The 26,094-nt window shown below is 54.1% G+C and overlaps 1 protein-coding gene across 5 annotated transcripts in view; it reads left to right on the forward strand.

Annotated features, from left to right (window-relative positions):
• C11H6orf132 (chromosome 11 C6orf132 homolog) overlaps positions 1 to 25,866 on the forward strand; it is a 38,989-nt gene extending 13,123 nt beyond the window's left edge. The window contains exons 3-6 of one of the 5 annotated variants that reach the window (XM_059938695.1): positions 11,066 to 11,141; positions 13,234 to 16,570; positions 21,151 to 21,309; positions 22,748 to 25,866. In XM_059938695.1, the coding sequence (XP_059794678.1) occupies positions 11,066 to 11,141; positions 13,234 to 16,570; positions 21,151 to 21,309; positions 22,748 to 23,138 (3,963 nt within the window). In that variant the 3' untranslated portion in view covers positions 23,139 to 25,866. Of the gene's footprint in view, positions 1 to 11,065; positions 11,142 to 13,233; positions 16,571 to 17,182; positions 19,024 to 21,150; positions 21,320 to 21,745 lie in introns of those variants that run through there. The other 4 variants (XM_059938697.1, XM_059938696.1, XM_059938698.1 and 1 more) reach the window with 4 other exon arrangements.
• The last annotated feature ends 228 nt before the right edge of the window (positions 25,867 to 26,094 follow it).

The raw sequence follows: 26,094 nt of genomic DNA on the forward strand, positions 1-26,094 counted from the left end.
CGCAGAGGGACTGGTGTGAGAGGGGAGGGCAAGATGAGGCAGAGAAGGGCCACAGCAGGTGCTTCTGGCCCCTTCCTGGAGCTTCGTTGCTCTGTTTGCGGTGAAAGTGCAGAGAACGAAGAAATACTTTTGCAGGCAGCCAGCAGCCAAAGGCCAATTATGAAAAGGACCTTGGGATCCCTCAGTGACTGGGATGGGATCTGGATTGATCCTCAGGTAACTGGCACCAGTGCCTGCTCTGCCACTGGGCTGCAGGGTGGCTGAGGGCCAGGCCCTTCCTCTCCCAGGGCCTCTGGCTCCTCACCCACCAGCGGGGGTTATACTGGATGGTCCACTAGGGTCTCCTCAGCTGTGACTTTCTGTGTTAAAATAACTTGCTAACGGAGGGGCAGGAGGTGGGGTCAGCTCCTTGGAGCCTCCCAGAGACTCCAGGCCCTCTGAAAAGGACGTGCTTCAGTCACCAGGGCCACCCCACTTCCTGCTCTGCAAGCTCCGAGGAACTGGATTAGAATCGCAAACTTCAGAGCTGGGGTAGGGGCGGACCTTGGTGCTCATCAGGATGAGAAAACTGAGGCCCAGGGAGGGGACGGTCCTGCCCAGGCCACACAGCTCAATGGAGGTGGAGACAGGACCCAAGCCCAGGTCTCCTTCTCTCGATCCAGTCCTGTCTACACCACGTGGGCCTGGGCTGAGTCGGGGAAGGCTCCTTTCTCCCCACTTCCTTCTACCTCCAAGGGGAAGCTCAGCCCAGAGCTCAAGCCAGAGCCTGTCCCTAGCTTTTGAGAGCTGAGCTGGTGGAACAACTGGTGGAGGAAAGGTCGTACTTTTCTCTGGGGCTGCCTCTTGCCCTACCCTACTCTGAACCCAGCCATCTCCAGGGCGATGCATATGAGGAATTAAAAATTAAATGCCAACGTGGCGAATATGGGGAAACTGGCTGGACAGGTCCCCTGGGCTGCCCCAGGCGGTGAGAGCTCCCTGGGTCACCCCACCCTCTGAGTCAGGCAGGCCTGGCGGTGCCTGGGGAGGTGTCAGCCTGGGTTCTGGGCAGGAAGCCTGACTGTTCTGGACCCTGCCCTCTGTGAAACGCAGAGATGCAGCCCGAGTCAGCCGGATTTCTCCTTCCCACTTTTCCACTCCATCCCCCCGCCGTGGGAGCTCATCTCTGAACTCAAGGCCCAGGCTCCCTTTGGGGTTAGGGTTTGAGCTCCTTAGGGTGAGCTGGGAAGGGCAGTCCTTATTGGCTTTCGAGTGATTCACGTGGCTGACGTTAGCTGGGAGGGCTGTCAGGTGGGGGAAGCTCCATGCGTTCCTGGGGGGTGGGTGTCAGAAGCTTGCAGCCAGTGTACGGATGGAGCACCCTCTCCCCACCGTAGCCACCCCCGCCTCTGCCCACCTGGCTCCTCCTCCACGGTGGCGGTCTCAGCCTGAACCTCCAAAGCTCCACCCACACCCTTATCCTTATCCACACATGGCCACCCCTTGGGCTCAGGGATGTGCACCCCCAGCTTGGGCTGCCCTCAGAAGGACTGACCGGGAAGGAAGCTCTAGAAATGGGCTCAGGGCCATTTAAATGGGGGATTCTAGGGACCTTGGTGCCTGGAGCAGGGTCAAGAACGGGGTGTTGTGGGCTCTTAGGGCATGTCCCTTTCTTTGATCCCATGGACTCCTTGCCCTAAAGGGGACCAGAGCAGGGCCCTCTGTAGCTCAGAGTCCAGGGCAGGACCCTGAAACGAGGGTCTAAGAGCAATTCTGGGATGGCAGACTGGTCCAGAGGAAGACGGCCTTGTTGGTGGAATTCTCTGTTCCCCAGGAAGGGGGTGTGAGCTGTGGCAGAGGGTGGAGGGCAGGGCGGGGAAGTAATGGGGCTCTTTTTTTTAATGCTCACTGGTTCCCAGCTTCAGAGAAGCTGCTGTGTGGGGAACACACCCCGCACCCTCACGCTGCCCCGCAAAGCCAGGAAACAACTAACCTGCTGGGCTTCACCCAGTTGGGGACGTTGGGTGCCTGGAGGGGTTTCCTGTAGCTCTCACTCTGGGGGCCTGTCCCCCTGCTCCGCAGCCTACAGCAGTGTCCCCAGCCGTGCCTGGCTCTGACTCTGACTCAGAGTCATCTCCCTCACCCCCTGCAGCTCCACACCTCACCCTGAGGTGCCCCAGCAAGGCTACTGGAGGAATCTGGTGAGGAAGTTTGCATTCCACAATGTGTCACTAAGGCACTGAGCTGGCCTGTGTCCAAGGTCAACCGTGTGTGGCCCATTGGCCAAGCCCCTGGTGACCCACCCTTGGGGGTTGCCTGGGTTCTAAGGAATCCTAGGCATGAGGATGTGTATGTCCCAGGCCAAGGGAGGCCAAGGGGGCAGGGCTGGGCCCATCGGTGGGGTAAGGCTGTCCCCTGAGCCCTTGGTGGTGCAGCAGGGGGCTAGCAATGGGCTCTGACGCCCTGTAACATTAAAGGGGAGACAACCTCATCCTGAATAGTGAATGCTTTCCTCCCTTCCTCCTTCCTCCTTTCCTTCCTCCTTCTCTTCAACTCTGAAATGTCTGTGGTTGAAAGGGCAGTAGGAGATTCCCAGCTACCTGACCCTGACTACAGGGAAGCACCCATGTATCTCTTCAGGTCCAGCCGGGCAGACACATCCCGGGAGCTGTGCCCAGGCAGAGTGTCCATGGACTCAGGCCACTGCTCACCTACTGAGCCTTGTTAGGACCTGAGGGCCAGGAGCCCGGGGAAATGCCCTTCCTTGAGTGCTTCTCTGCACGATCTCTTTAGGTGTGGGGTGTCACAACAAACCTAAGGGAGGTGGGATCAACCCCATCTTACAGATGAGAAAACTGAGCCTCAAAAGGCGAGAGAGGGGCACACTTCCTGACCACTGACCTTGTGTCCGATTCTGTCTTTGAGATGATGGAGTTGAATTAAGATTGCCAATCTGGGGACTTCCCTGGCTGTCCAGTGGTTAAGACTCTACATTTCCAGTTCAGGGGGCACAGGTTTGATCCCCTGTGTGGGAACTAAGATCCCACATGACGCGCGGTGTGGTCAAAAAAAAAAAAAAATTGCCAATCTGGTCTGCCTGCCTATAAAATCCATGCTCTTTCTTCTTGATTACAAGAATTTAAAAAAACCCCAAAACTATGTACTGTGTGCTTTTTTAAATTATGAAGGAAACAGAAGTTCATTGTGAAGAACTGAAAATAGAGGCAAGTATAAGGAAGAAAATATATCTAAATATTCTTGGAATGGCACTTCCGCCCCCAGCCTCCCTGCCAGCTAATCATTGCTGGGTGACTTTTCAATATACGAGGCTGTGATGGATTTTAAAGGGCTGCTTGACTGAGCTGGGGAGCTGGCTTGCATCCCTCTGTGAGGTGGATGAGGTGACCAGTGATCTTAGCTTCTGGGTGTTGTCCGGGTATGGGGACGCAGAAGGCCTGAGGCCCAGTTCCATGGGGAATGCCCCATCTGGCAGGGCCAGGGCTGGACTCTACCCCAGGCATTGAGCAAGGGCTGCTCTGTGGCAGCAGTGCCGGGAGTGGCCGTGGCCGTGGTCGGCTGCCTGTGGCTGAGGAAGGAGGCTCCAGTGGGCTGGCCCAGCAGAGGTGCTTAGATGCTCATTTGCATGTTCTCTGTCATTTCCATTGCCCACAGGTTGGCGCACCCCTCTCGATGTGGGGCTGCCATCGTCCAAGGGCCACACACTTCTCTCTCCTGAGTGTACTTGAGGCGCATGCCAACCCCTGCAGACAGCACCCTGGGGAGGGGGTGAAAATCTGTGATTTTCCCAGGGCAAGCTCGCTGAGTGTGGGGCAGCCCCCAGCTGACTGTGACAGTCACAGGCCCACGTCTGAGGCCACCAGTGACCTCAGGCCCAGCCCTGCACACTTGGCCTCACCCTGTGGCTCCTGGAAAAGCAGCTTCACAAACTCCTCCCTCCCCCTCTCCTCCTCCTCTACCCCCTCTTGCCCCTGTCCCCCAGAGGACTCTCTGGAGACAACGATGGAGGTCTGTCCCAACACCTTGTCATGGAGGGGTAGTCCCGAGTGTCCAGGCTGCCACCCACATGGCATAGGTGAGCCGAGCACAGACGGGACACCTTATGGGCCTGGGCTCATGGAACACCTTGCTTGAGGTGATCCTTAAAGAGCATTCACAGAAGAGGGAGGGAGGCCCTTTGTTCTGGGGCGGCGGGGTGGGGGGATGGCACCGGAACACAGGTTTTACACCTCTCTGTCCTGTGTTCTTTCTACCTCTCATTCACTCTTCTAGGAATTTTTTCACTCATCGAACACTCATTGAATTGCCCCATGTGTGCCAGGCTTGTATAAAGGATCAGCTGTCCCCCTACCCACAGGTAGGCTGGGCTGGGGCAGCAGAGACCACAGTCACCTGCAATGGCCTCAATTTGTACTGGAGGAAGAGTGTGAAGATGAATACTGTAGTGGCAAAGAGGGCAGGCTCTAAGGTTCCAATATCGGCCCTGCTACTTACTAGCCATGTGCCCTCGGGCAGTGTACTTAGCATCTCGGTGCCTCAGTTTCATCTTCTATAAAATAAAAACAATAACCTGCCTCTTAGGGTTACTATGAGGATTAACTAGGCTGCTACGTGTGAAGTACTCAGAACAGTGCCTAGCACATAGTAGGCACCTAATAAATGTCAGCTGTAGTAATAATGCACACAGGGTGAGGAACACACTAGGAAGAGAAATTAACTTGGGCTGAGGTTGCCAAGGAGGGCTTCATGGAGGAGGGGCATTTAATCTGGGGTGTAAAGGATAACCAGGAGTTTGCTGGGTGGAAAAGGGCATCCGAGGCAGAATAAGAGCAAAAGCTAAAATAGATAACTAATAAGGACCTACTGTATAGCACAGGGAACTCTTCTGAATACTCTGTAATGACCTATATGGGAAAAGAATTTTAAAAAAAGTGGATATATGTATATGTATAACTGATTCACTTTGCTGTTCAGCAAAAACTAACACAACATTTTATATCAACTATACTCCAATTAAAAAAAAAAAAAAAAGAGCAAAAGCAAGGCTGGGGAGGCCTGAGAGGATGTGCGAATGAATCCCAAGCAGCTGCAGTGGTTCTCCATGGGTGGAAGAGGGGGGCGTAGCCAAATCATCTAGGGGCTTTTTCTTTTTTTTTTTTTTTGGCCGCACCGTGTGGCATGTGGGATCTTAGTTCCCTGACCAGGGATCGAACCCACACCCCCTGGGACTGGTCTTTCTGCCATACTGAAGAACCCTGCTGCAAGGAGCCCATTTGCTCATGAGTGAGTCAAGTCTCCAGGGACACTGGTGGGAAACAGACAAGAACCACTAGCTGGAGCCCAGAGTTTGTGGAGTGGGTGGGAGAAGGTGGCAGGAGCTGCAGACAGGACAGCTTATGAAAGGTCTTGAACGCCATGTGAAGGTGTTTGAATTTCATCCTCTGGACCAATGGAAGGATTCTGAGCAGGGAAGGGACCTACTCTGAGATGCATTTTAGAAAGAACATCCTGGCATCAGGTCTGAAGAATCAGGGGTGAGGCAGAGGCCAGGGCAGTAGTCTGTCTGTTTGTCTGTCTAGGTAAGAGACAGTGAGGACTGAAATAGGGCCGAGTTTGCGGGGTGGCAGGAAGGGAGGGACTCAGGAAGTGCCTGGAAGAGCCGGGTGAAAAGCTAGGGGTGCTGGTGATGATCAGATGCCTGGAAAAACAGTGATATCTAACTTGGGCAAGTCACGTAACCTCTGTGCGCCTCAGTTTTCTCATCTGTAAATTGGAGGTAGCAGTAACACCTATCTTATCTCACGTTGTGAAAAGTAAATGAGTTAAGAGATGGAAAACACAGAAAGAGCACATGGTACTGAGTAAGTGCTAAGTAAGTAGCAGCTGTTATTATTGTTGTTAAGGTTGGGAGTACTGGGGATGAGAGAAAGAGGTGATGTGAGGTGCTGTCTGTCCAGACAAAGTCTAAGTCTCCCTCAACACCTTCTCTTTTGATGTTCTTGTCTTTTGTTTGCTATGCTTTGTTTAACTTTTTAAATTGTAAGAAACACACGTAACATAAAATTTACCATTTTAACCATTTTAAAATGGACCATTCAGTGGCATTCAGTAACTTACTTTCTTTGAATTTGATTTATTTATTTTTTATACAGCAGGTTCTTATTACTTATCTATTTTATACGTATTAGTGTATATATGTCAATCCCAATCTCCCAATTCATCCCACCACCCCCTCCCCCGCTACTTTCCCTCCTTGGTGTCCATACTTTTGAGTAACTTTTTTCTTTTTTCTTTTATTTATTTATTTTTGTCTGCATTGGGCCTTCGTTGCTGCACACAGGCTTTCTCTAGTTGCGGTGAGCGGGGCCTACTCTTTGTTGCGGCGCGCGGGCTTCTCATTGCGGTGGCTTCTCTTGTCGCCGAGCACGGGCTCTAGGTGCGCAGGCTTCAGTAGTTGTAGCACGCGGGCTCAGTAGTTGTGGCGCACGGGCTTAGTTGCTCCACAGCATGTGGGATCTTCCCAGACCAGGGCTCGAACCCGTGTCCCCTGTGTTGGCAGGCGGATTCTTAACCAGTGCACCAGCAGGGAAACCCAACTTTTTCTTTTTAACCAATCCTAACGTGAAAAGGAGTTGCAGGAATAGTACAAAGAACTCCCTAGAACCTCCACCCCCATTCACCGCATTTTGCCCCCATTTGCTTTATTTGCTCTCTCCCTCTCTTGATATTTATACATTGTTTCCTCCTGAATCATTAAAGAGTAAGTTGAGACACCCGGTCCCCTTACTCCTAAATACTTACGTATTCACAACATTGTAAATCAACTATACTTCACTAAAAACAAAAACAAAACAAAAGCTTACATATTACGTGTGCATTACGTAAGAACAGAGATGTTCTCTGCACAATTAGCAAATCCAGGAATTTAATATTGGTACGATACTGTTATCTGATACACCTTTTATATTCAGTCATCGCCAGTTGTCCACTAAGGTCCTTTGTGGCACAGCCTTACTCCATCCCAGGATCACACAGTGCACTTAGATGTCACCTCCAGGCCCTCTTCTTAAGGAGGCTTTACGTTAGTTCTCTGAGGCTAAGGGAGACAGGTGAGGGAGTTCAGCTCCCGTGGAGATGGATGCCATTCACACTGAACTCTGTCACTCGATGCCAGCTGCCTGGGTCCCTGTGGTGAGTGAGCGGAGGGGTGTGCCTTCCGGGTCTGTTTTTCTAGGACTAGCATTAAAATGAGTTTGTATTTGCCTTCCCCGAATCCACACCAGTGGAAGGGACAGCTAGGTGAACCACCAGAGGCCAGGCGGGCGTGTGGGGAAGGAGCAGGGCCAGCTGGGGCTTGGGGATGTGGGGCTGTGTTCAGTTCAGTGCAGGGGGCTCCCGAAGGGGTGAGGCTGGGCTTTGGGACCTGCCCCAAGGGTGGTGGGGCGTGGAATGCCACAGCACCTCAAACACTGCGGCAAGGTTATAGGTGTGTCCTGGGACACCCATGTATGTGTGTGTGTGGGGGCGTGGGATAGGGGAGCTAAAAAGCCTGAGCTGCTGTTCCAAGGCCACTCAGGAGACGGATTTCCATCCTGTGGTCTTTTGGGGTCTAATGCGTTTTCAGAGCTGAGATCAAAGGTGGGGTGGACAGTGTTACCTCCAGCCCATAAAGTTCGTCCGTCTTCCTCGTCCACATGTAATTATAGTTAAGCACTCAGGGTGACCCAGAAGGTGCTTCTAGGATTCCAGGCAACTTTGATTGTTCACAATGTTTTCACCTTTGTGGGGGAGAAGATTTAGAAGACATACTCCTTCAACGAGCACTGGTTTCCTGGGTTTTCTGTTATCTCATTTGGTCCTCTTAATGGCCCTGCAAGGCAGGAAATATCTCCATTTTGTACGTGAAGAAAATGGGTCTCAGTGATTTGTAGAAAGGGTAAGTCGGGAGGCCTAGGTGTGCACCCTGGCTCTGTTAAGGGATTTGAGATAACATAGTGCTGGCACACAGTTGGTGCATAGATGATAGATTAACATCATCGTCGCTATGGCTCATCCAAGGTCACACCACTGGCAAGGAACAAGGTCACACCTCATCCAAGGTCACACCACTGGTGTGACTGGTGGTCACACCACACCACCACACGTGTGCACTGGCAAAATCCAGAGCACGAATGGAATCCAAAGACTTTTGATGATAAGTCCCCAGGTCTTTCTACTTTCCAACTACATGCAAAAGAGTAATCGAGGGATCTCAACCCTGGCTTTTAAAGGCCTGGCCTACATCTTATCAAAATCAGAGTATACATACTTGATGAGGGTTATTAGACAATCAGTCGTGTGTGTGTGTGTGTGTGTGTGTGTGTGTGTGTGTGTGCTGCATCTCAGAATGCAGGATCACTGGGTTTGACAGATGTTAAGAACAGGTGTGTGGCCGTGTGAATCAAATAGAGGCAGAAAAAAAGAGTAGATGATGGAACAAGGCCATTCCAGCTTCAGAATTCTTTTTATTTATTTATTTATTTATGGCTGTGTTGAGTCTTTGTTGCTGCTCACGGGCTTTCTCTAGTTGCGGTGAGCGGGGGCTACTCTTCGTTGCCATGTACGGGCTTCTCATTGCAGTGGCTTCTCTTGTTGTGGAGCACGGGCTCTAGGTGCGTGGGCTTCAGTAGTTATGGTGTGCGGGCTCAGTAGTTGTGGCCTGTGGGCTCTAGAGCTCAGGCTCAGTAGTTGTGGCACACAGGCTTAGTTGCTCTGTGGCATGTGGGATCTTCCCGGACCAGGGCTCGAACCTATGTCCCCTGCATTGGCAGGTGAGTTCTTAACCACTGCGACACCAGGGAAGTCCCCAGAATTCTTTAAGAACAAGAAGATGGGTTGTTTGTTGCCCTCAAATGGCCAGAGAGTAATTCTGAGATTGCCCTTGGTAACCCAGGGTCTTGTGGATATTTCTGAAACATCTACCTTGAATCCCCCTTCTTATATATTAAACCATTAAGTCTAGAGAGTTGGCACCATCAGCCCATCAGCGAGTAACAACTTGGCTTACTATGTGTCCCGCTTTGGGGGATTCGTGTAAAACATGTCCCTGGGCTCCAAGGAGCAACCACATCTTATTGGAGGAACTGGGGGAATATCTAGAGAGCAAACAGAAGTCCTCCCTATGGGGCTTGGCTGTGGGTTGCTCTGAACAGGGTAGGTCAGTGTGGGCTGGTGCAGACAAGGGATGGCTCCTTAGGAATAACAACAAGAACTAACATTTATTGGGCTTTCACTACGTGCCAGGAGCTAAGTGCTTTTTGTGTATTGCATCACTTAATCCTCACAGCTTCCCTAGAATAGGTAAATTCTATTTTCATCACAGTTTCATAGTCAGGGAAACTGAGAGCTTACGTCACTGGCACAGTCAATACAGCTACTAGGTGGCAGAGCCGGAATTCAAATCCAGGCAGTCTGGCTCCAGAGCTTCCCCTTCCCTGCTACCGTCTTTCTAGAGGGGCTCAGTGAATCCTTGCAGGATGAGAGACTTAGACTTTAGAGAAGCAAAATACCCAGGGGTGGGAGCTCCACAGACCTGTGTTTGACAGCACTGGTCATGTGACTATAGACAACTTACCAAACATTTCTGAGCCTCCGCGGTCTCTGACAAATGGGGATAGCTTCTTCACAGAGTGGTGTGATGGCGATCATATGTTTAGAGCACAGAGCAATGGGTGGTATTGTTAGAAATGGAGGGTGGGAAGAGGAGCACAGCCTGACCAACACCCAGCGTCAGAGATGAACGTGAACCAGATGTGTGGGTTGGAAGGATCCTGGAGAGGGAGTTGGTCCAGCTAGAATGCAGGATGGCTGTAACAAGTGAGTGGAAATAAACATTGGCTGGGAAGGATGAGAACAGGGTGTTGAGGACCTTGAAAGTGACCATAAAATGCTCCACAGCTCCTCCAAAGGACAGGTGTGTGGACGTTGTTGACATATGGAAATGTGTGTTTGGGGGAAAAAAAAAAGAATGTAAAACAGTATGTACATACCGACAGCTGTGTAAACGCATTATGGTCTGCCAAGCTTAGAGATCAGAAGGGCATCTGCAGTGCTGTCGGTACTCCAGTTCACCACTTTTTACTTAGGTACTTTTCTGTAAATACCTAATGAAAACTAAGAGTGAACAGGAGGCCAGGCTGAGGGGTTTGGCTTTTTATCTTGTGGCCGTCCCTGGGGAGTCACGCAGAATTTTTTTGTTTGTTCTGTTCTAACTGAGATACAATTTATATACAGTTGATTCTCATTATTTGCAGATTCTGTATCTGCAAATTCGCCTGCTTGCTAAAATTTATTTGTAACCCCCCCAAATCAGTACTCAAGATGCTTTGGACCTACGCAGAGTAGTGAAAAATTTGAGTCACCTGATGCACACGGGCCCTGCTGAGGTCGAACAAGACACTTTGCTTTCTTGTTTCAGCCCTCATGCTGTAAATAAGCATCCTTTTCTATTTAGTGCCATGTTTTTTCATATTTCTTTGCTTTTTGTTGGTGATTTTGCTATTTAAAACAGTCCCCAAACATAGGGCTGATGTGCCGTCTGACATCCCTACATGCAAGGAGGCTAGGTGAGGTGCATTACAGAGAAAATACATGTGTTAGGTAAGCTCCCAAGGTGTGAGTTATTGTGCTGTTGGCCATGAGTTCAGTGTCAGTGAGTCAACGATAGATATTAAATAAGGTCTCTTTAAACAGAAACACGCATAAAACAAAGTTATGTATTGATCAGCTGATGTAAGTGCCTTGACCAAGGTTTACAGGAACCTAACCCTGTATTTCCCTCAGGCATTTTGATCCAGTTTTTGCTAATTGAGTGTTCCTAGCAACTTTACAGACCCTAACTACCGCGAATAACAAGACTCGACTATATCATAAAATTCACCCTTTTAAATGAGCCCTTTTATATTTTAGTATACTCACAAGGTTGTGCAACCATCACTGTGGATTTTCCAGCAATAAAATGGCCTCACAGAGCAGCGATTTAAGAACCATCTGTCTTTCCCTGTCCCCTAACTGTTCTGCTCTCTTTCAGGATGCCCAGGAGAACCATGGACTGGCTGTGCCCACCCCCTCTGTCCCAGACAGCTTTGCAGACAAACAAATGACAGGTAAGAGGACCCTAGGCTTGGGGCTTGTCCATCTTTTTTTTTTTCCTCCTTAAGCCCAAGCGTCTGGTCCCCCCTCCCCAGCTGGTGAGAAAGCTGGAGTCCCCAGGTCTCTTGGCTGCTGGCTGTTGTGGGTGGGAGATGAGGAGAGCCACGGTTGGCTAAGGCCCAGTAGGGGAAGGATGGTGAGGGCTGAGGCCAGAGCAGGAACAAGTTCACCGTGAGTGGTAGAGAGAACCCTGGAGTCAGGCAGACTTGGCTTCGAGTCCCAGCTCCCCTGCATACTAGCTTCGCTCCCTGGGGCAAATCACTTAACCCCTTGCACCTCCGTATCTTCCAGTGAGCCACGGGCAAGACAATTCCAGTTCTGGAAGAGTAAACTAAGTACTGGATGGGACACAAGTCACTTCTTGTCATACCCTGCTCAAAACCCGCCAGTGACTTCCCTTGTCACCCAGTGGAAGGGTTCTTGCCAGGACCGCCAGAATCTGGCCCTACCTGGCCTCATCTCCTGCTGGCTTTCCCGTCTCTCGCTGCTCCGCCATCCCGGTCTCCTTGCTGCTCCTTCAATATCCAGGCACATTTCCACCCTCAGGTCTTTGCGCTGCAGTTCCCACTGCCCTGACTGCTCTTTCCCTGCACGTGTGCACAGCTCTCGCCTCCCTCTTTCCCTCTTTGCTCCAGTGTCACCTTCTCAGCCAGGTCTTCCCTGACCACCCTATTCACATTGCACCCCTACCACCCCTCCTGGGTTTCCCCCATATTACTCATCACCTAATGTGGTATTAATTTACTAATATATTATGTTTATTGCCTGTCTCATTGTCCCATTAAAACACAAGCTCCACGAGAGCCAGTATTTTGACTACTTCTTGGTTTGTCTTTTACTGCTGTGTCCCAGCTCCTAACACTTGGGTGCTCAATGGGTGTTGGTTTTCCCCCTCCCCACTCTCGGTCTGGCGTTTGTTTTGAAGTCAGACAGCTGGGAGGAGCCCTTCAGAGCTGCCCATTCCCAGGTTTGTTTTTCTCTGTGCTAGAAATTGAGAGGAGGAGAGGTGAAGGACAGGTGCCCCTCAGAGAGAAGTAATCAGGGCATCCTGGTGGCCTGCAGACAATAGGGAGGGGGCAGGGACTGGGGCCAAGAAGGGAGGGATGTGAGCCGCTGGGGCCAGGGGGGCTCAGCATCCCTCTGGCGCCTTGGTCGTCCAGGTCACCTCGTTTCCACAGACCCCCATCCATCCTGCAGTCCAGAATCTGTTCCAGAAGTTCTCTATGAGGTGGAAAGCTGGGTTCTTGGTAGATTCAGGATCTTTAGAAAGCAAGAGTTGCTCATGCAAATTTCTCCCTCCCAAACTTTCACCCAGACTTCCTTACTGAGGTCTCCAGGCCCCTGCCCCCATCCATGACTTCCTATCTCTGCCACCTTCCCTGTCTGTCTTACGCTGAACGAAAAGGTAAGCACAGGTGGTAGTGGTCAAAGTGATTACCGTTCGTTAAGCACCTACTATGGGCCTAGCACCTGATAAGCTCTTGCCATGCATTTACATGAATTCTCTTGCTTAATCCTCACAACAGCTTTATGAGGTAAGTGCTGACATCGTTCCCATTTTTCAGATGATGAAACTGAGGCTCAGCAAGGTTAATGAATGTGTCTCAAGTTACACATTTAGTAAGTGGAAGAGCCGGGATTTGAACCCTGGCCTTTCTGGCTTTGTACCAGCCAAGGCACCTGTAAGAAACACTTGGTGCACTTGAAAGGCCTAACTGAAGAGAGTTTAGTAAAGGGATTATATACAGGACTGTGAGCGGGGCAGAGAAGGGTGAGCCTCGGGAGCCTATGGAGAAGATTTAGCACAGGCTCCAGAGGCTGTGCCAGGGACAGGCAGGGGCCCCTCCCTAGAAAGAAGAGGGTCACTCCCAGGAGAGCTCAGGAGACTCGAGACATGGCTGCTCCTCACGCGGTGTTCAAAAGGAGAGGCACGAAACCGGCCAGCTACTCTCTCAGGAGCCCACCCCGCCCTGCCCTGGGCACTCAGAGATGGGCAAGCCCGGCTGCCTTCTTGCCCTTCTCATCTCTGCCTCTCCCTCCTTCCAGGCACCAGCAAGCTCATCAACGGCAACCTCCGATTATACAGCTCTGTGGGGGACCTAAGGCCCAGGCACTATGGCCAGGACTTGCTCATCCCCCCGCCACCCCCGGGCCCAGCCCCGGCACCACCCTCAGACACTCCGCAGCCTCAAGAGGAGCCCTCACCACCACCTCCACCTTCCACAGCTCCCCCGCCTCCCCCGCTGCTGCTGCTGGAACCCCCGTCCCCGCCCAGCGTGGCCCCACCTCTGCCCCCAGTAATGGGGGCCCTATCCGCCGCACCCCCCCTTCCCTCCCCATCCACACCCACCCCTCCGGACTTCATTCCCCCTGCCCCACCCCCACCCCTTTTGCCAGCCCCGGCTCCCCCAGCTCCAGTGTCTCCTCATACACCGGGGACTCACCCCTTCCCCGCTGTGGGTGTCACCAAGTGGAAATCAGAGGTAGCGCTGAGTGACGGGCAGCCAGAGGCCCCCAGAGGCAGCCCCCCCAGGAGCCCTGCTGAGCCCAAGGGGAGCCTCCTGGGACCAGAGATCCACCTCACCTTCCCCAGCTCGCTCAAGGTGCCTCCCCCAACCCCAGTCAGGATTTCATCCATCTCCAGTCAGGAAGCACAAGGGGCTCTTCCTGAGGAAGGAAAGGCCACCAAGAAGGCCCCCAGTCGACTCCCACTGCCTCCCAGCTTCCACATCCGCCCCGCGTCCCAGGTCTACCCCGACAGGGCCACTGAGCCAGACCATCCCGAGGAGCCCAGGGCTACGGCACCAGCCAGTCCGAGGCCGAGCCAGTCCCAGGCCTGGACAAGTGAACAAGCCGAGACTCCACCTCCAGCCCCTCCCCTGCCCCCTCCTCCACCCCCACTCCCTCCCCCAGCACCCCCCCTGCCCCCAGCTGCCCCTCCTTTGCCATCTGCTGAGAAGGCAGCCCCTCCACCGGCTGGGGTTATGAAAAGACCCAAGTCCAGCTCTCCTGCTCCCAAACCCAAACTTGACCCCCCCAGCCCGGAGGACACAGCCTCTTCAGAGTCCGTGGACTGGCGGGATCCCAGCCAGATGGCAAAGCTGCGGAACGAGCTGTCAGCCTATCTCTGTGGCTCCAGGAGAGAGGACCGGTTTGCCAGTCATAGACCAGGCCCAATTGCAGCCTCTCAGGGAAAGGAGAGCCAGAAGGGCCCCAGCCTGCCAGAGAAAGAGGCGCCCCCAAGCCTGCCAGAGAAAGAGGCGCCCCCAAGCCTGCCAGAGAAAGAGGCGCCCCCAAGCCTGCCAGAGAAAGAGGCGCCCCCAAGCCTGCCAGAGAAGGAGGCGCCCCCAAGCCTGCCAGAGAAGGAGGCACCCCCAAGTGTTCCTGAGGAGAGTCCTTGCAGCCAGCCAGAGAGGAAGGCTGCCACCAGCCTGACCCTCCCGCCTGTGGACTACATCCCCCAAGACTTGCCAACTCCTAGCATCTGGCAGATCCGGAATAAGTTGGAGGCCCAGCTTTCCTCATCAGCAGAGAAGGAAGCCAAGCCCAGCAGAGGGTCTCTGCCTCCCAAACCTCAGCTAGAAGGGGGAAGAATCTTTGAAAACAGGGCTGATAATGGCAAATTCTCCAAGCCCGTGGCCAAGAATCTGCCACCTCTATCCACCACCCCTCTGCCAACCACACCACTCCAGTCCAAGGCCACGCCTGGACCAGCCACACCTGGACCAGCCATACCACCCAAGGCCACACCTGAGCCAGCCACACCTGGACCAGCCATACCACCCAAGGCCACACCTGAGCCAGCCACACCTGGATCAGCCACACCACCCAAGGCCACACCTAAGCCAGCCACACCTGGATCAGCCATACCACCCAAGGCCACACCTGAGCCAGCCACACCTGGATCAGCCATACCACCCAAGGCCACACCTGGACGAGCCACACCACCCAAGGCCACACCTGGACCAGCCACACCACCCAAGGCCACACCTCTGCCCACCACATCATCCCAACTGATAGCAGAGAAGAACCTAGTCCCAGCTGGGCAGTGGGAGAAGCCAGAACATCAAGAACTTGCAGTGCCCTCCAAGTCAGAGGCAGAAGGGCGCTCCTCAGAGACCAGTAAGCCTACACAGGGAGCCCTCTCATCTCCAGCCCTCCCCCCAAAGATATCCCCTGGCCGAGAAGAGGTGCCATTTCTCTATAAGCCCCATCGCAGCCAGAACAGCCCCAGCAGAGATGTGGCCGTGGTGATGCCCACCCTGTCCAGAGGAGAGGCTGTAGGGTCAGGGGAGCCTGTGGAGGTGAAGGATCCCCAGGGGCTGCCAGCCAAGCCCCCTGCCTCAGCCCCGCCCGCTGAGGAACTCCTCAGGCATCCAGTGACAGGGGAGGTGGTGGAGCAGGGCTCCGCGATGGCTCTGCTCCTTGCAGCCAGGCAGAGGGCACAGAAGGGGAGGTCCAGAGGGGCTGCCCTGGGCCAGTCCTCCCTGCCAGGGAGTCTCCGTGGCCACAGCCAGCCCAGGGCAGGCTCTGACAGCATCTTCTACAACGACGGCCAGCCCAACTCCTTCACAGTGGTCCCCAAGGTACCCAAGGAGACTGAGAAGGACCCCCAGCTAACCTCGCCAGGACAGCCCAAGGTAACCAGTCAGTGGAAGCCCCAGACCCGCAGAGACCCAGAGGGCATGGAGCCCAGCCGCGGGTACAGCTGGACAAAGACGGAGCCGCAGGCCCCCGTGGCCTGGGAAAGACCAGCGCCCTCCAGCCTCCCCCGGGGCCGCCTGCTGCCCAAGTCCTCCTCTTCCCCTCCTCCTTCCCACAGGAGGGAGGAGGTGGAGTTCAACTTTGAGGTCATCCCACCGCCGCCAGAATTCAGCAATGACCCCGCGCCCCCGCCCCGCGCCCTGCAGTATCTGGGGCGCCGGGGCTCCCCTCCCCGGAACAACTTCTCAGACTTGGGGCAGCTCGCGGACGCGGGCCCCGCTTGCGGCTTCTCGCTCTTTTCCGCCAGTGCGGGCCCCTCCGGGGCCGCCAGGGGCCTGGACCATTTCTCGGGCGGGGGCCGTTCGCTTATCAAGAAGCGCCTGTACGTCGTCGGGGAGACCCACCGCAGCCCCAGGCTGCCCCGGGGCGGCACTGGCCGCAGCCCGACCTCCCCCAACTGCTTCGGGCCGCAGCCCAGAGGGCCCTTCGCAGCGCCCGGACGCCCGGAGATGCGGCGCGTCAACTCGACGGGTCGCGCGCCCCCCGCCGGCCTGCACGTGCGGAAGATGTCCCTGGAGGGCGCCCCCCGCGGAGAGGCCAAGTACAAAGCGCCCTGCGGCGGCGGCGGCGGCGGCGGCGGCAACTGCGGCGACTGCGGCTGCGCCCCGGCTACCCGCAGGTGAGTTGCGGGCCAGGGTGATGGCGGGAGCCTGGGCTGGGAAGCCAGGGGAGAGGGAGGCTCTCCCCTGGACCACGGGGGAGCTGGCCAGGCCAAGGCCATCAGTCTGGGGCATTTGGTTTTCTCCCCTCTGGCTCTCAGGGCAGAGAGAAGGAGGAGGGAGGCACACTTCACCTGGAGAGGGCGCCTTTGGCGCTTCCTTTATCTGCTTCCTTATTTCCCGTTATCTCCTTTGTTTTCTCTTTCCCCCTCCTCCTGCTTTCCCCACCAGCTCCCTCTTCTCTCTCCTCTCTCCCACTCCCTGGAGTCCCAGTGTGGGGTGGGGGGAGACCTGAGTGGTCCTTGGGTGCTGGGATTTCCCGTCACAGAGATGCGTCCAGAGCCAGGCTAGGAGGGAAGTGTTCTGAGCAGAAGGGTATGAGGCATGTACTCTGGCATCAGGGCCTAGACAGGAGGGAAGCCCTGTGTCTGGTGAGTCAATACTGGGGTCCCACTCTGGGGGTGGTAAGCCCTGAGCTTGTGGGGCAGCTCCATTGCGCTGAGCCCTGGGGGAGATGGAAGCGGTGTTGGTTAACCAGATATTAACCTCATCTCTCTCCTGCTCCCCACCAGGTCTCCCCACAGCAACCCCCACTATGGAAGCTCCATCAACACATTCACCGTGAGGCCCGGGACCCGGCATCCCATCTCCTATGCCTACTCGGGGGCCCATAGGAAGGCCCCATCCTGAGCCCAGGGTTTTCTCAGTTCCTCTCCAAGGGGTCGGATCCGGGCACTTGTTTTTGTGGGGGGTGGGAGGGACGCAGCAGGTGTTAAGTAGCCTCACTCAGACACAGAGAAGTCTGTTTCCCAAAGACAGACAGGGGGACAACAAGTGAAGCAGTGGCCCCAGGAAGAGTAAGATTGAACTTCTGTTTCCCAAAGCACTGGTGTGGCTGTGGACTGTCTGCAGATGGGGGTGGGAGGGGGAAGGAGGGAGGAGAGGAGGGACCTTTAAGGAGCTGGAGCCTGAGTTTTCACTGTCTGGTACTATTTGCTTTAGCAAGGCTTATTGAAAGCAGTTTTCCAAGCAGGCCTACTGAGCAGGTTCTAAAAGCAAGGGCTGGAGCGCTCGCTTAGAATGGGAACCCATCGGGATGGCTGTGATTGCTGGTCAGGCCTTCATGAGGGGCTGAGGCCCAGCCCTGTCTGGGTTGGGGGTGCAGGGTGCTACAGGTTGACCTCCTCAGCCTCCACCAGTCCTCCAGTTGCCACTCCCAGAGGCGACACCTGGGGTTCCTAGCACAGGAGCCACATTGAGGTGTGAGCAGGAATATGCATGCACAACATGTAGAGAAGGTACTGGAACAAAGTGCTTTGCATTGACCAAGGGTGGGGATAGGGGTACTGGTGGTTCATTTCTCCCTGGCCCTGAGCTACAGGAAGGCCTAGAGAGAGAAGACGTGGCAGGTTTGGGATGGAAGACAGAGGATTAAAGCTTGCTTTTCTATTCAGACCCAGGCAGCCATGATTTGGGGGATCGGGCCCAAGGAGCCAGAAAGCCTGGGGCTTGACACCAAAGGCCTTACATGGCCAGGTCCTATATGGGATTTGGAGGGGCATCATTCCCAACCACCCCTCCCAACCCCAATACTACAGGTCTCCAATATTACTGAGGCCTTAGAATGTGTAACCAAGATGCCAGAAGGCCTTGTAGAGTAGAAGGTGACAGAGATGGGAATAGAGGTCTGAGAGGAGTTTGCTGCAAGTATGCAACGTGTTTTGGAAAGTCAAGAGTGGCAGGACTGGGCCAGTTCAGAGCAGGGGAGCCCTATCAGTAGGGTGACCATTTGTACTTTGCTGGGAAGTCTGGGTTTATGCCTGTTTTCCAGTGAGTGAGAACCCCTTCCACTTTCAAAAAAGTCCTGGTTTAGATAATATATGGTCACCAAACATATCAGGAAACAATATTCTTTGGTCAATCTTCTGTCTTCAGGTCTTGGTGGGCTGAATTCCTGGGGCCAGGCCAAGGAAGGCTACCTGGGTAAGGAGGAAGGGCAGGGGGTGCCCACCTCAGAGGAGCAGGCTGGTAGGGGCAGCCAGGAAGCAGTTCCCTTTGGGGGCACGATGATGGACCTCTATGATTTGTGCTAACCAGCCAAGGTAACAGGGTGTGGGGATAGCAGATGACCACTTCAGGGAAAGAGAGTGCAGGGGTGGGTGGGCGCCCTGATGGGGCAGGATCTGGTTACCTGTGTCTAAGAAACGAACCCCACCCCAGTGCCAGCACTGGCTCTCTCTATATATATGTATTTTCCCTGTAGAATGTTTTATAAAAGAGTTCACTAATTTATCTGCTGTGTTAAGGCTTGAGGGGTGGGGTGTGGATTCCCAACTGTATCTTGCTCTGGGGTGGGCAGGGAAGGACTGATTCTCACTTGGCTTGGGAAATAAACAGGCCAGTTTGGATGGCCTCCAGCTCTGTGGCTGTGGATTGATGACTGGGAGCTACTGGGGTATGATCAGAGGTTGGGGGAGCGCAACTGGGGAAGGCTGAGCGCAGGGTGGTGGCCGAACTGGAGACATTATGCTGGACCAAACTCTCTCTCTGACCCTTAGGTTTCCTCATTCTCCAAGTCCTTCAAGGGGAAGGAGCAGAGCTGAAGTCTGGTGATAACAAACTGTGCCCTTCAGCAAGTCTCTGACTCTCTGAACCTCCGTTTCTTCTTCTGTACAGTGAGCGTGATAACCTACCTCATAAGGCTGTTGTGAAGACTAGAGACAGTCATGCATGCGTTCATTTAACAAGGATTTGAGTGACTACTAGATGGCAGGCACTGTGCTTAGCACGGATATACAGCCATCAACACACTGACACGCCTCCTGCCCATGGCCAGACTGTAGTCTCGTGGAGGAGAGAGGATGGAAGAAACGCACAGAAACAGCCTCTATTATAATAAGTGGTAGGAAGGGAAGGAACAGGACTATGAGCATAACTGGAGGGTGGGAGAGAGAAGTGGATTTACTTTGGCTGGTCAGGGGAGGCCTCTTGAAGGGGTGACGTTTATGCCGATTTAGGCCAAGCATCCAGCACGTGTCTGGTACTCAGGAGCCGCTCAGGAAACTGCATCTTTGGGTCATGACTACCTTAACGTTTGCATGTGGCCCTTCATGGTTTTCCGTAAAGCTTTGACATGGCATCTTTAAATTTCCCAGAAGAGGAAACTGAGAACCAGAGGTCATCTCAAGACAGTGTGAGGGAGAGAGTGTGTTTCTTGTGTTTCCTGTGTCTGAGCCTTTTGCGGGGGGGTTGTTGGGAAAGGGATGCTAGGAGGACGACTCACTTATTCAGCAACTTGTGCTTCCAGGAAGGGCCTCCCTCTCGCATCCTGGGGCTCCCTTGTTCTGTCTCTCACCGTCCCCTGCCCTGTACCGCGAGGCCCTCATCTGGTAACAGAGTGAGGACAGGGGCCCTGCCTCTGGCTGCTCCTCCGCCCCCAGCCCCACCCCTGCTCCCTCCTAACTCTTCTTTCCCCTCCCCTGACAAGGAAGGGGCAGCGGGAGCAGAGGGTTGGGGCATCAGGGTCCCACATCTGGCCTTGCCTCTGACAAGCTGTGTGACCTTGGGTCTCGGCTAACTCATCTCAAAAGTGATGGGGATGGGCTCGTGCTGTGTCTGGGTCTTAAGCTTTGTTGGGCCCAGACGTCTTCAAAAAGCTGATGAGAGCTATGGATCCTCACCCCAGAAAGATACCCCACGTGCATTTTTACACATTATTTCAGGCACTCCACAGACACCCCCCACCCCCTCAAACTGGGCTCCGTGGACTTCACGCTGAGCACTCCTGATGCAATGATGGTCATGGTAACCACCAACGCTTAATTTTGACAGTTTGGAAGGTTCATTCCTTCCCTCATTTACTCACCACAGTCCTCTGAAATGTGTTGGCCTCGTAATACTCTTAATTCCATGTTGCTGATGAGAAAATTAAGGCTCCAAGAAGAAAGGTGAATTGCTCAGAATAGCCCACCTGACTCCAAACTCTGTCTGCTTCCTCACAGCCGCCTTCCTTCTAGCTGTATCCATTCCCACCCATTCATCCCTCTCCCAATCACACCTTCCCTGAACTTTATACCTTTCTATCAGAGCAGGGATGCAGGAGGGCCTGAGGAGGGAAAAGCTAGTACAAAAAGTTAATGGGTGTAGGTGGCACAGGTGTTCCTGGATCGAGTTGGTTGCACCTTGGTTTCTGGAGCCTCCTCACTGCTCCCTGGACGTGGCCCAAGCCCTAGGGGCTAGAACCCCTCTCTGAGGCCCAGCCCAAAGCAGCAGCGGGGGCAGGTCCTGGGGCCTGCAGTCAGCAATACTTGAAGGGTCCTCTTCTCCCAAAGGGAGCACAGCTTTCTCCAGGGCTGGGCTTCAATGAAACAGAGAGGCTTCCTCCCACTCCTGCAGGAAGCTGCAGGGGAGAGGTGCCTCCCACCTGGGAGGCATAAGGGAGGAGCTTCCTAAGTGCTCAGATGTCAGGCGGGCCTGCCCCTGCCTGCTCACCCACCACCTGCCTACCCTCAGTGGCCTGTGGCCGCTTTCATCTCTGCAGCTCGAAGGCGATGCTGGCTTCCCACCATGAGTCAGCTGCCCAGGATGGGCGGCCACTGATTCCAGGCAGAGGAGCTGGGCTTCTTCCCTCTGACGGCACAGGGATGGCCGGCTGCTGCAGACCCGCTGTTGGGGCCTCGGGATGTTTTTGGCCAGGAAGGTGAGAAAAGGTGAGCTTCTGGGAGAGGGGCGGTGACCAAGGCAACGCATTGCGAATGCTCCCTCTTTACCTGGATGATCCTGTGCTCCCTGCCCAATGCTCAGAGCTCTAGAAGCTTCGTTAACACTTGGCACAGAAGAGCCACTCCTCCCTCCCCTCCTTGAGAACCATTCTCTGAGCTTCTACAGAACGTGCTCTGCAGTCTCCTGTCCTCCAGCCCGGCGCCCTTCCTCCGCCCAGGTGTCCCGGCACCTCTCCTCCTCCCAGTCTTCCATCTCCATAGTTTCCTTTTCAGGAGACTTGAGTTTCGCCCCCGTCTCACCTGCACCTGAGCTCCCCATTTCTAACTTGAAAGTGCCCTCCCGGCCATTTCCATGTGGATCCCTGCCAGCCACTCAGATTCAGCCTCGCCTCTCCCCTTACTTCCCTCTCACAGGATCCTGAGGCCAGAGCAGCCAGACTGATGGCCTCACTACTCTGCCCCCTCTGCTTCCTCAAGGCTGACTCGCTCTTCAAGCCCAGCACAAATCAGCTCCTGCGGGAAGCCCGCCCCAGCCCTGCGCTGCTTGGAGACCCCTCCCTCCTCCACACCGCTGCAGCCACTTACCTTGGCTGGCTCTTCCTCATCCTTCAGGCCCAGCCGGACATCCCTCACCCCCTCTGCCACATCAGCTCCTGTTAAAGGCCCCCAGTCCCCCTCGCATGGTGTTACTTGCTCCCCATCTCCCTCCCCCAGCAGCTTGTATGCTCCACAACTCATGGGCTGCCTGTCTTATTCATCCCAGTATCCCCAGCATCTAGTGCTGCTCCTGGCACCAGCAGGTACTAATATGTGTCTGCTGAATGACCACCTGTTAGTATTTAATCAAATGCTGTCACGCACTATTTAAGTTCCTTGAGGGCAAAGGCCATGTCTCCCTTGGATGCGTGACCACATAACCCTCTTGTTTCTAGAAGTGTGTGACCTGACCTAACGCTGAGGTTCCTGTGTGACACAGAGTTATGGTATTAGGGATGGGCCTCTTGCATTTCATCATAAAGGCGTCAAGATGCCTTGAAGAGGCTCCTGCCTGATGGGCTGAGACTCGATGCCCTCTAAGGGGAGACACGAGGGACTTCCCTGGCGGTCCAGTGGTTTGGACTCAGTGCTATCACTGGCATAGACCCGGGTTCAATCCCTGGTCGGGGAACTAAGATCCCGCAAGCCATTCGGTGCGGCCAAAAAAAGATAATAAGGGGAGACACAAGGAGCTGGGCAGTGATGGTACCAGGTGCGGCCCATCTGGTCCTTATAGGATGAGGCCTGGGGGCCTCGGGCAGCCCTCGTATCATCAGGTCAGGTCCAGTGCCCCCTGTGCCACCTGGAGCTGCCAGTGCCGGGCAGCCCAGCGACCTGCACTCCACATTTGCTCCTCTTCTGATCTCCTTCCATCCTCAGCACCCTGCTTGGGCTCTCCAGCCTGTTCCTGTGCTACTGGGGCCACTGGAAATGTTTCTGCCAAACGTGGATCACACAACGAGAAGGAACAGCACCGCTGGGGGCCAGGGTGGCAGAAGCCAGTCAGGACCAACTTGTTCACTGTCCCGCCCACCTGGAAAGCCCTCCCTCAGGAGAAAGCCTTATGGTTCTAGGGGTTTTAAAAATTAATTATTTTTTTTTTTGGCTGCATTGGGTCTTTGTTGCTGCCCATGGGCTTTCTCTAGTTTTGGAGAGCGGGGGCTACTCTTCGTTGCGGTGTGCTGGCTTCTCATTGCGGTGGCTTCTCTTGTTGCGGAGCACAGGCTCTAGGCGCGCAGGCTTCAGTAGTAGTGGCACACGGGCTCAGTAGTTGTGGCTCATGGGCTCTACAGCACAGGCTCAGGCTCAGTAGTTGTGGTGCACGGGCTTAGTTGCTCCGCGGCATGTGGGATCTTCCTGGACCAGGGCTCGAACCCATGTCCCCTGCATTGGCAGGTGGATTCTTAACCACTGCGCCACCAGGGAAGTCCCTGGTTTTTTTGTTGTTGTTGTTAAACAGCGAGCTCCCTGCACAGGGTTCTCAGGGCCTAGGAGGGATCTATGCACAGAGTGGGGACCCAGCAGACTTGCTGTTTTCCATTTCTCCCACTTTAGTGTGGGATCACGTGTCCAGTGCTGCTCTCAGGGGTGGGATGCCACTGGCACCCCAACTGCGGGATGCTCCCTTCTCATTCCTGAAAACTGTATTTCTTCAATCTTGTCTTCTACAGACTGAGCCTCCGGTCTCCTTTAAGATTTCCTCACAGCAGCGGTCTATATCCTGCCACTTCTTGTCACTGTCATTTGTTTTCTGAGCCACTCAAAGAGGGTTTGGTAGTCTCCTGCTTCCTCTCTCTCTGTCTCTCTCTTTCCTACCCTAGCTGTGATCTTCCTGCCCTTTGGCTCAAAACTTTCCAGCATTTGTTCCAAATATCTGAGGTAGCACAAACCTCTATCAATTCAATCCCACAGTTCGGTGAGGTGGGGGGCACCCAGTACAAGGCCAGGAGGCAGGCAAGAGGCTCACAGTCAAGTGCAGGAGACACACACACACACACACACACACACACACACACACACACGTAACTGGAATATAAAGCAGGAGAATTCAAAGTTCTCCCACCCAGGGGAGCCGGGTGGTCAAACAGAGCAGGTGACCACGTGGGACACACCGTTTGTTGGCTCAGCACTGTGGTTGGCCCTCCTTGCTGGCCTGTGACCAGGTCATCAAGGCTGCCCTCAGCCCTGTGACCCCGGAGGGAGTGCATGCACAAGCGTGCAGAGGAAGGAGGTCTGCTGTCTGTTTGCCTGTTTCTCCTACAGTCTCTGACACTCAAACCCTTGGGAAAGGGTACCTGTTATTGCTGACACGAACACACACACTGCTGATATCTTTGGTGACCAATATCTTTGGCCATTTAAAGCTGCTCTTGACATTCACTTTAACCTGATTTCTCCAGGGAGAGTGGAGGAGAGTGAGGAAAGGACGTCTGTGTCACTTGCCTTGGTGTCGAGCACTGCTGTCCTTGCCCCATGGGTCTAGCCTGAATCCCTTGTGTGAATCTCGTGTGTGCATGCGAGGCAGGTTGTAACCAGCAGGTGGCACTCTACTCACAGGTGCCTGACCTCAAGCCCAGGAGATGGAGTTCAGGTTTAGATTCTGCTGAGGTTGACAGGGGTCCCCTTAGGATCCTGGCACGGAGCTAAGTGCTGCCCCGTCTGCCAGTATTTCTCAGAATAGACCGTGCATCAGAAACACTGGAGGACTTTCGTGAAAACACAGATCCCTGGGTCTCGTTCCCAGAGCTCCTGATTCAATGAGTTTGCAGTGGGTCCTGAGAATTCACATTTCTAACAAGTCCCCAGATGCGGCTGCCAGTCCTGATGACTCAAGGACCGAACTTTGAGAACTGCTGCTGTGCAGTATCCCATTTAATCATCCCACCCCTCTCTGGGCAAGCAGCATCCAGGTACCAGTGAAGAAGCTAAATTCCCGACAGGCCAAGCGACCTGGCCTAGGCCACAGAGCTGGAGAATGGGGAAGAGCCAACCAGCACGGGCTGCTCTGCCCTCTGCCTCAAGGGCACTGTGGCTGGGGTGGGTATGAGCCCCTCTCCTGCGAGGGCAGTAAGAGGAGAGAGCAGGGTAGGGGTAAGCAGGGTACTGAAAGGAGGCACGGGGCGCTGTTAGACTGGCAGTCATTCCTGGTGTCCACAGTGTAGAAGCACTATTGCTTCTATTGAAATCTAGCCTCATAATACTGGCCAATGAGCACTCACACCGCGGATGCCGTGCTGCCGCCCTGACACCCCTCCCTTTTCAGGACCGAAGCTGTGGCTCCCCCAGCGGCTGACTGCGCTCAGCTGGGTCCTTTCCTGGACTGTCCTTTCCATGCAACTGCTTTTTTTTTTGAATTTTATTTTATTTATTTTTTTATACAGCAGGTTCTTATTAGTTATCCATTTTATCCATATTAGTGTATATATGTCAATCCCAATCTCCCAATCACACCACCACCCCCCCATGCAGCTGCTCTTTCCACAAGAGAGCCAGCTCACCCAAGGTCATGCCTGCTCCCTGGGGGTGGCCCACAGTCGCTGACGGTCCCTTCTTCCAACTCAGGACAACTCTGAAGATGCCTCATAGCTCCAGGGCTCCCCAGGGCGGCCCAGCTTCTCCCTCTGTCCTGCCGCCTCCCCTCCTTACCCCGCAGGTGTGCATCCTGAAGGCTCTCCCCAAACACGTCCTGCACACAAATCTCAGTCTCCCGGGAACCTATCCTGCCACAACTTGTTATGTACCAGGCACTGTTCTGAGCATTTACGCATATTATTTCAAGGAACCCTCCCAACATCCCCAGGATGTAGGTATTTTTATTATCCCCAGTTTATGGATGAGAAAACAGAGGGAAAGGCTAAGTAACTTGCCCAAGGTCACAGAGCTAGCAAGCTGCACAGCCAGGATTCCTATGCAAGCTCTGAAGTGTTACACACACTGTCTTCTAGAACATTCCTGTGGTCTAGTCGCGAAGAAATTAAACAAAGGAAACAGTTGAAGAAGATATATTCTGATTTGAGAGGGAAAAATAATCTCTACTATTCCCAATTCTTTTCCACAGGCCTCTCACTGGTGTCTCAACACGCAGCCCTGGTGCCTAATTTTAACTCAGTGGTTCTTATGGGGGTGGGGACCTTTGGCAATGTCTGGAGACATTTTTTTGTCAGACCTGGGGGCTCCTAAGGGCATTTAGCAGGTGGAGGTCACAATTACTACCAAATGTCCTACAA

The sequence above is a fragment of the Balaenoptera ricei genome, chromosome 11 (genome assembly GCF_028023285.1).
Source record: "Balaenoptera ricei isolate mBalRic1 chromosome 11, mBalRic1.hap2, whole genome shotgun sequence".
Classification (NCBI taxonomy): domain Eukaryota; kingdom Metazoa; phylum Chordata; class Mammalia; order Artiodactyla; family Balaenopteridae; genus Balaenoptera; species Balaenoptera ricei.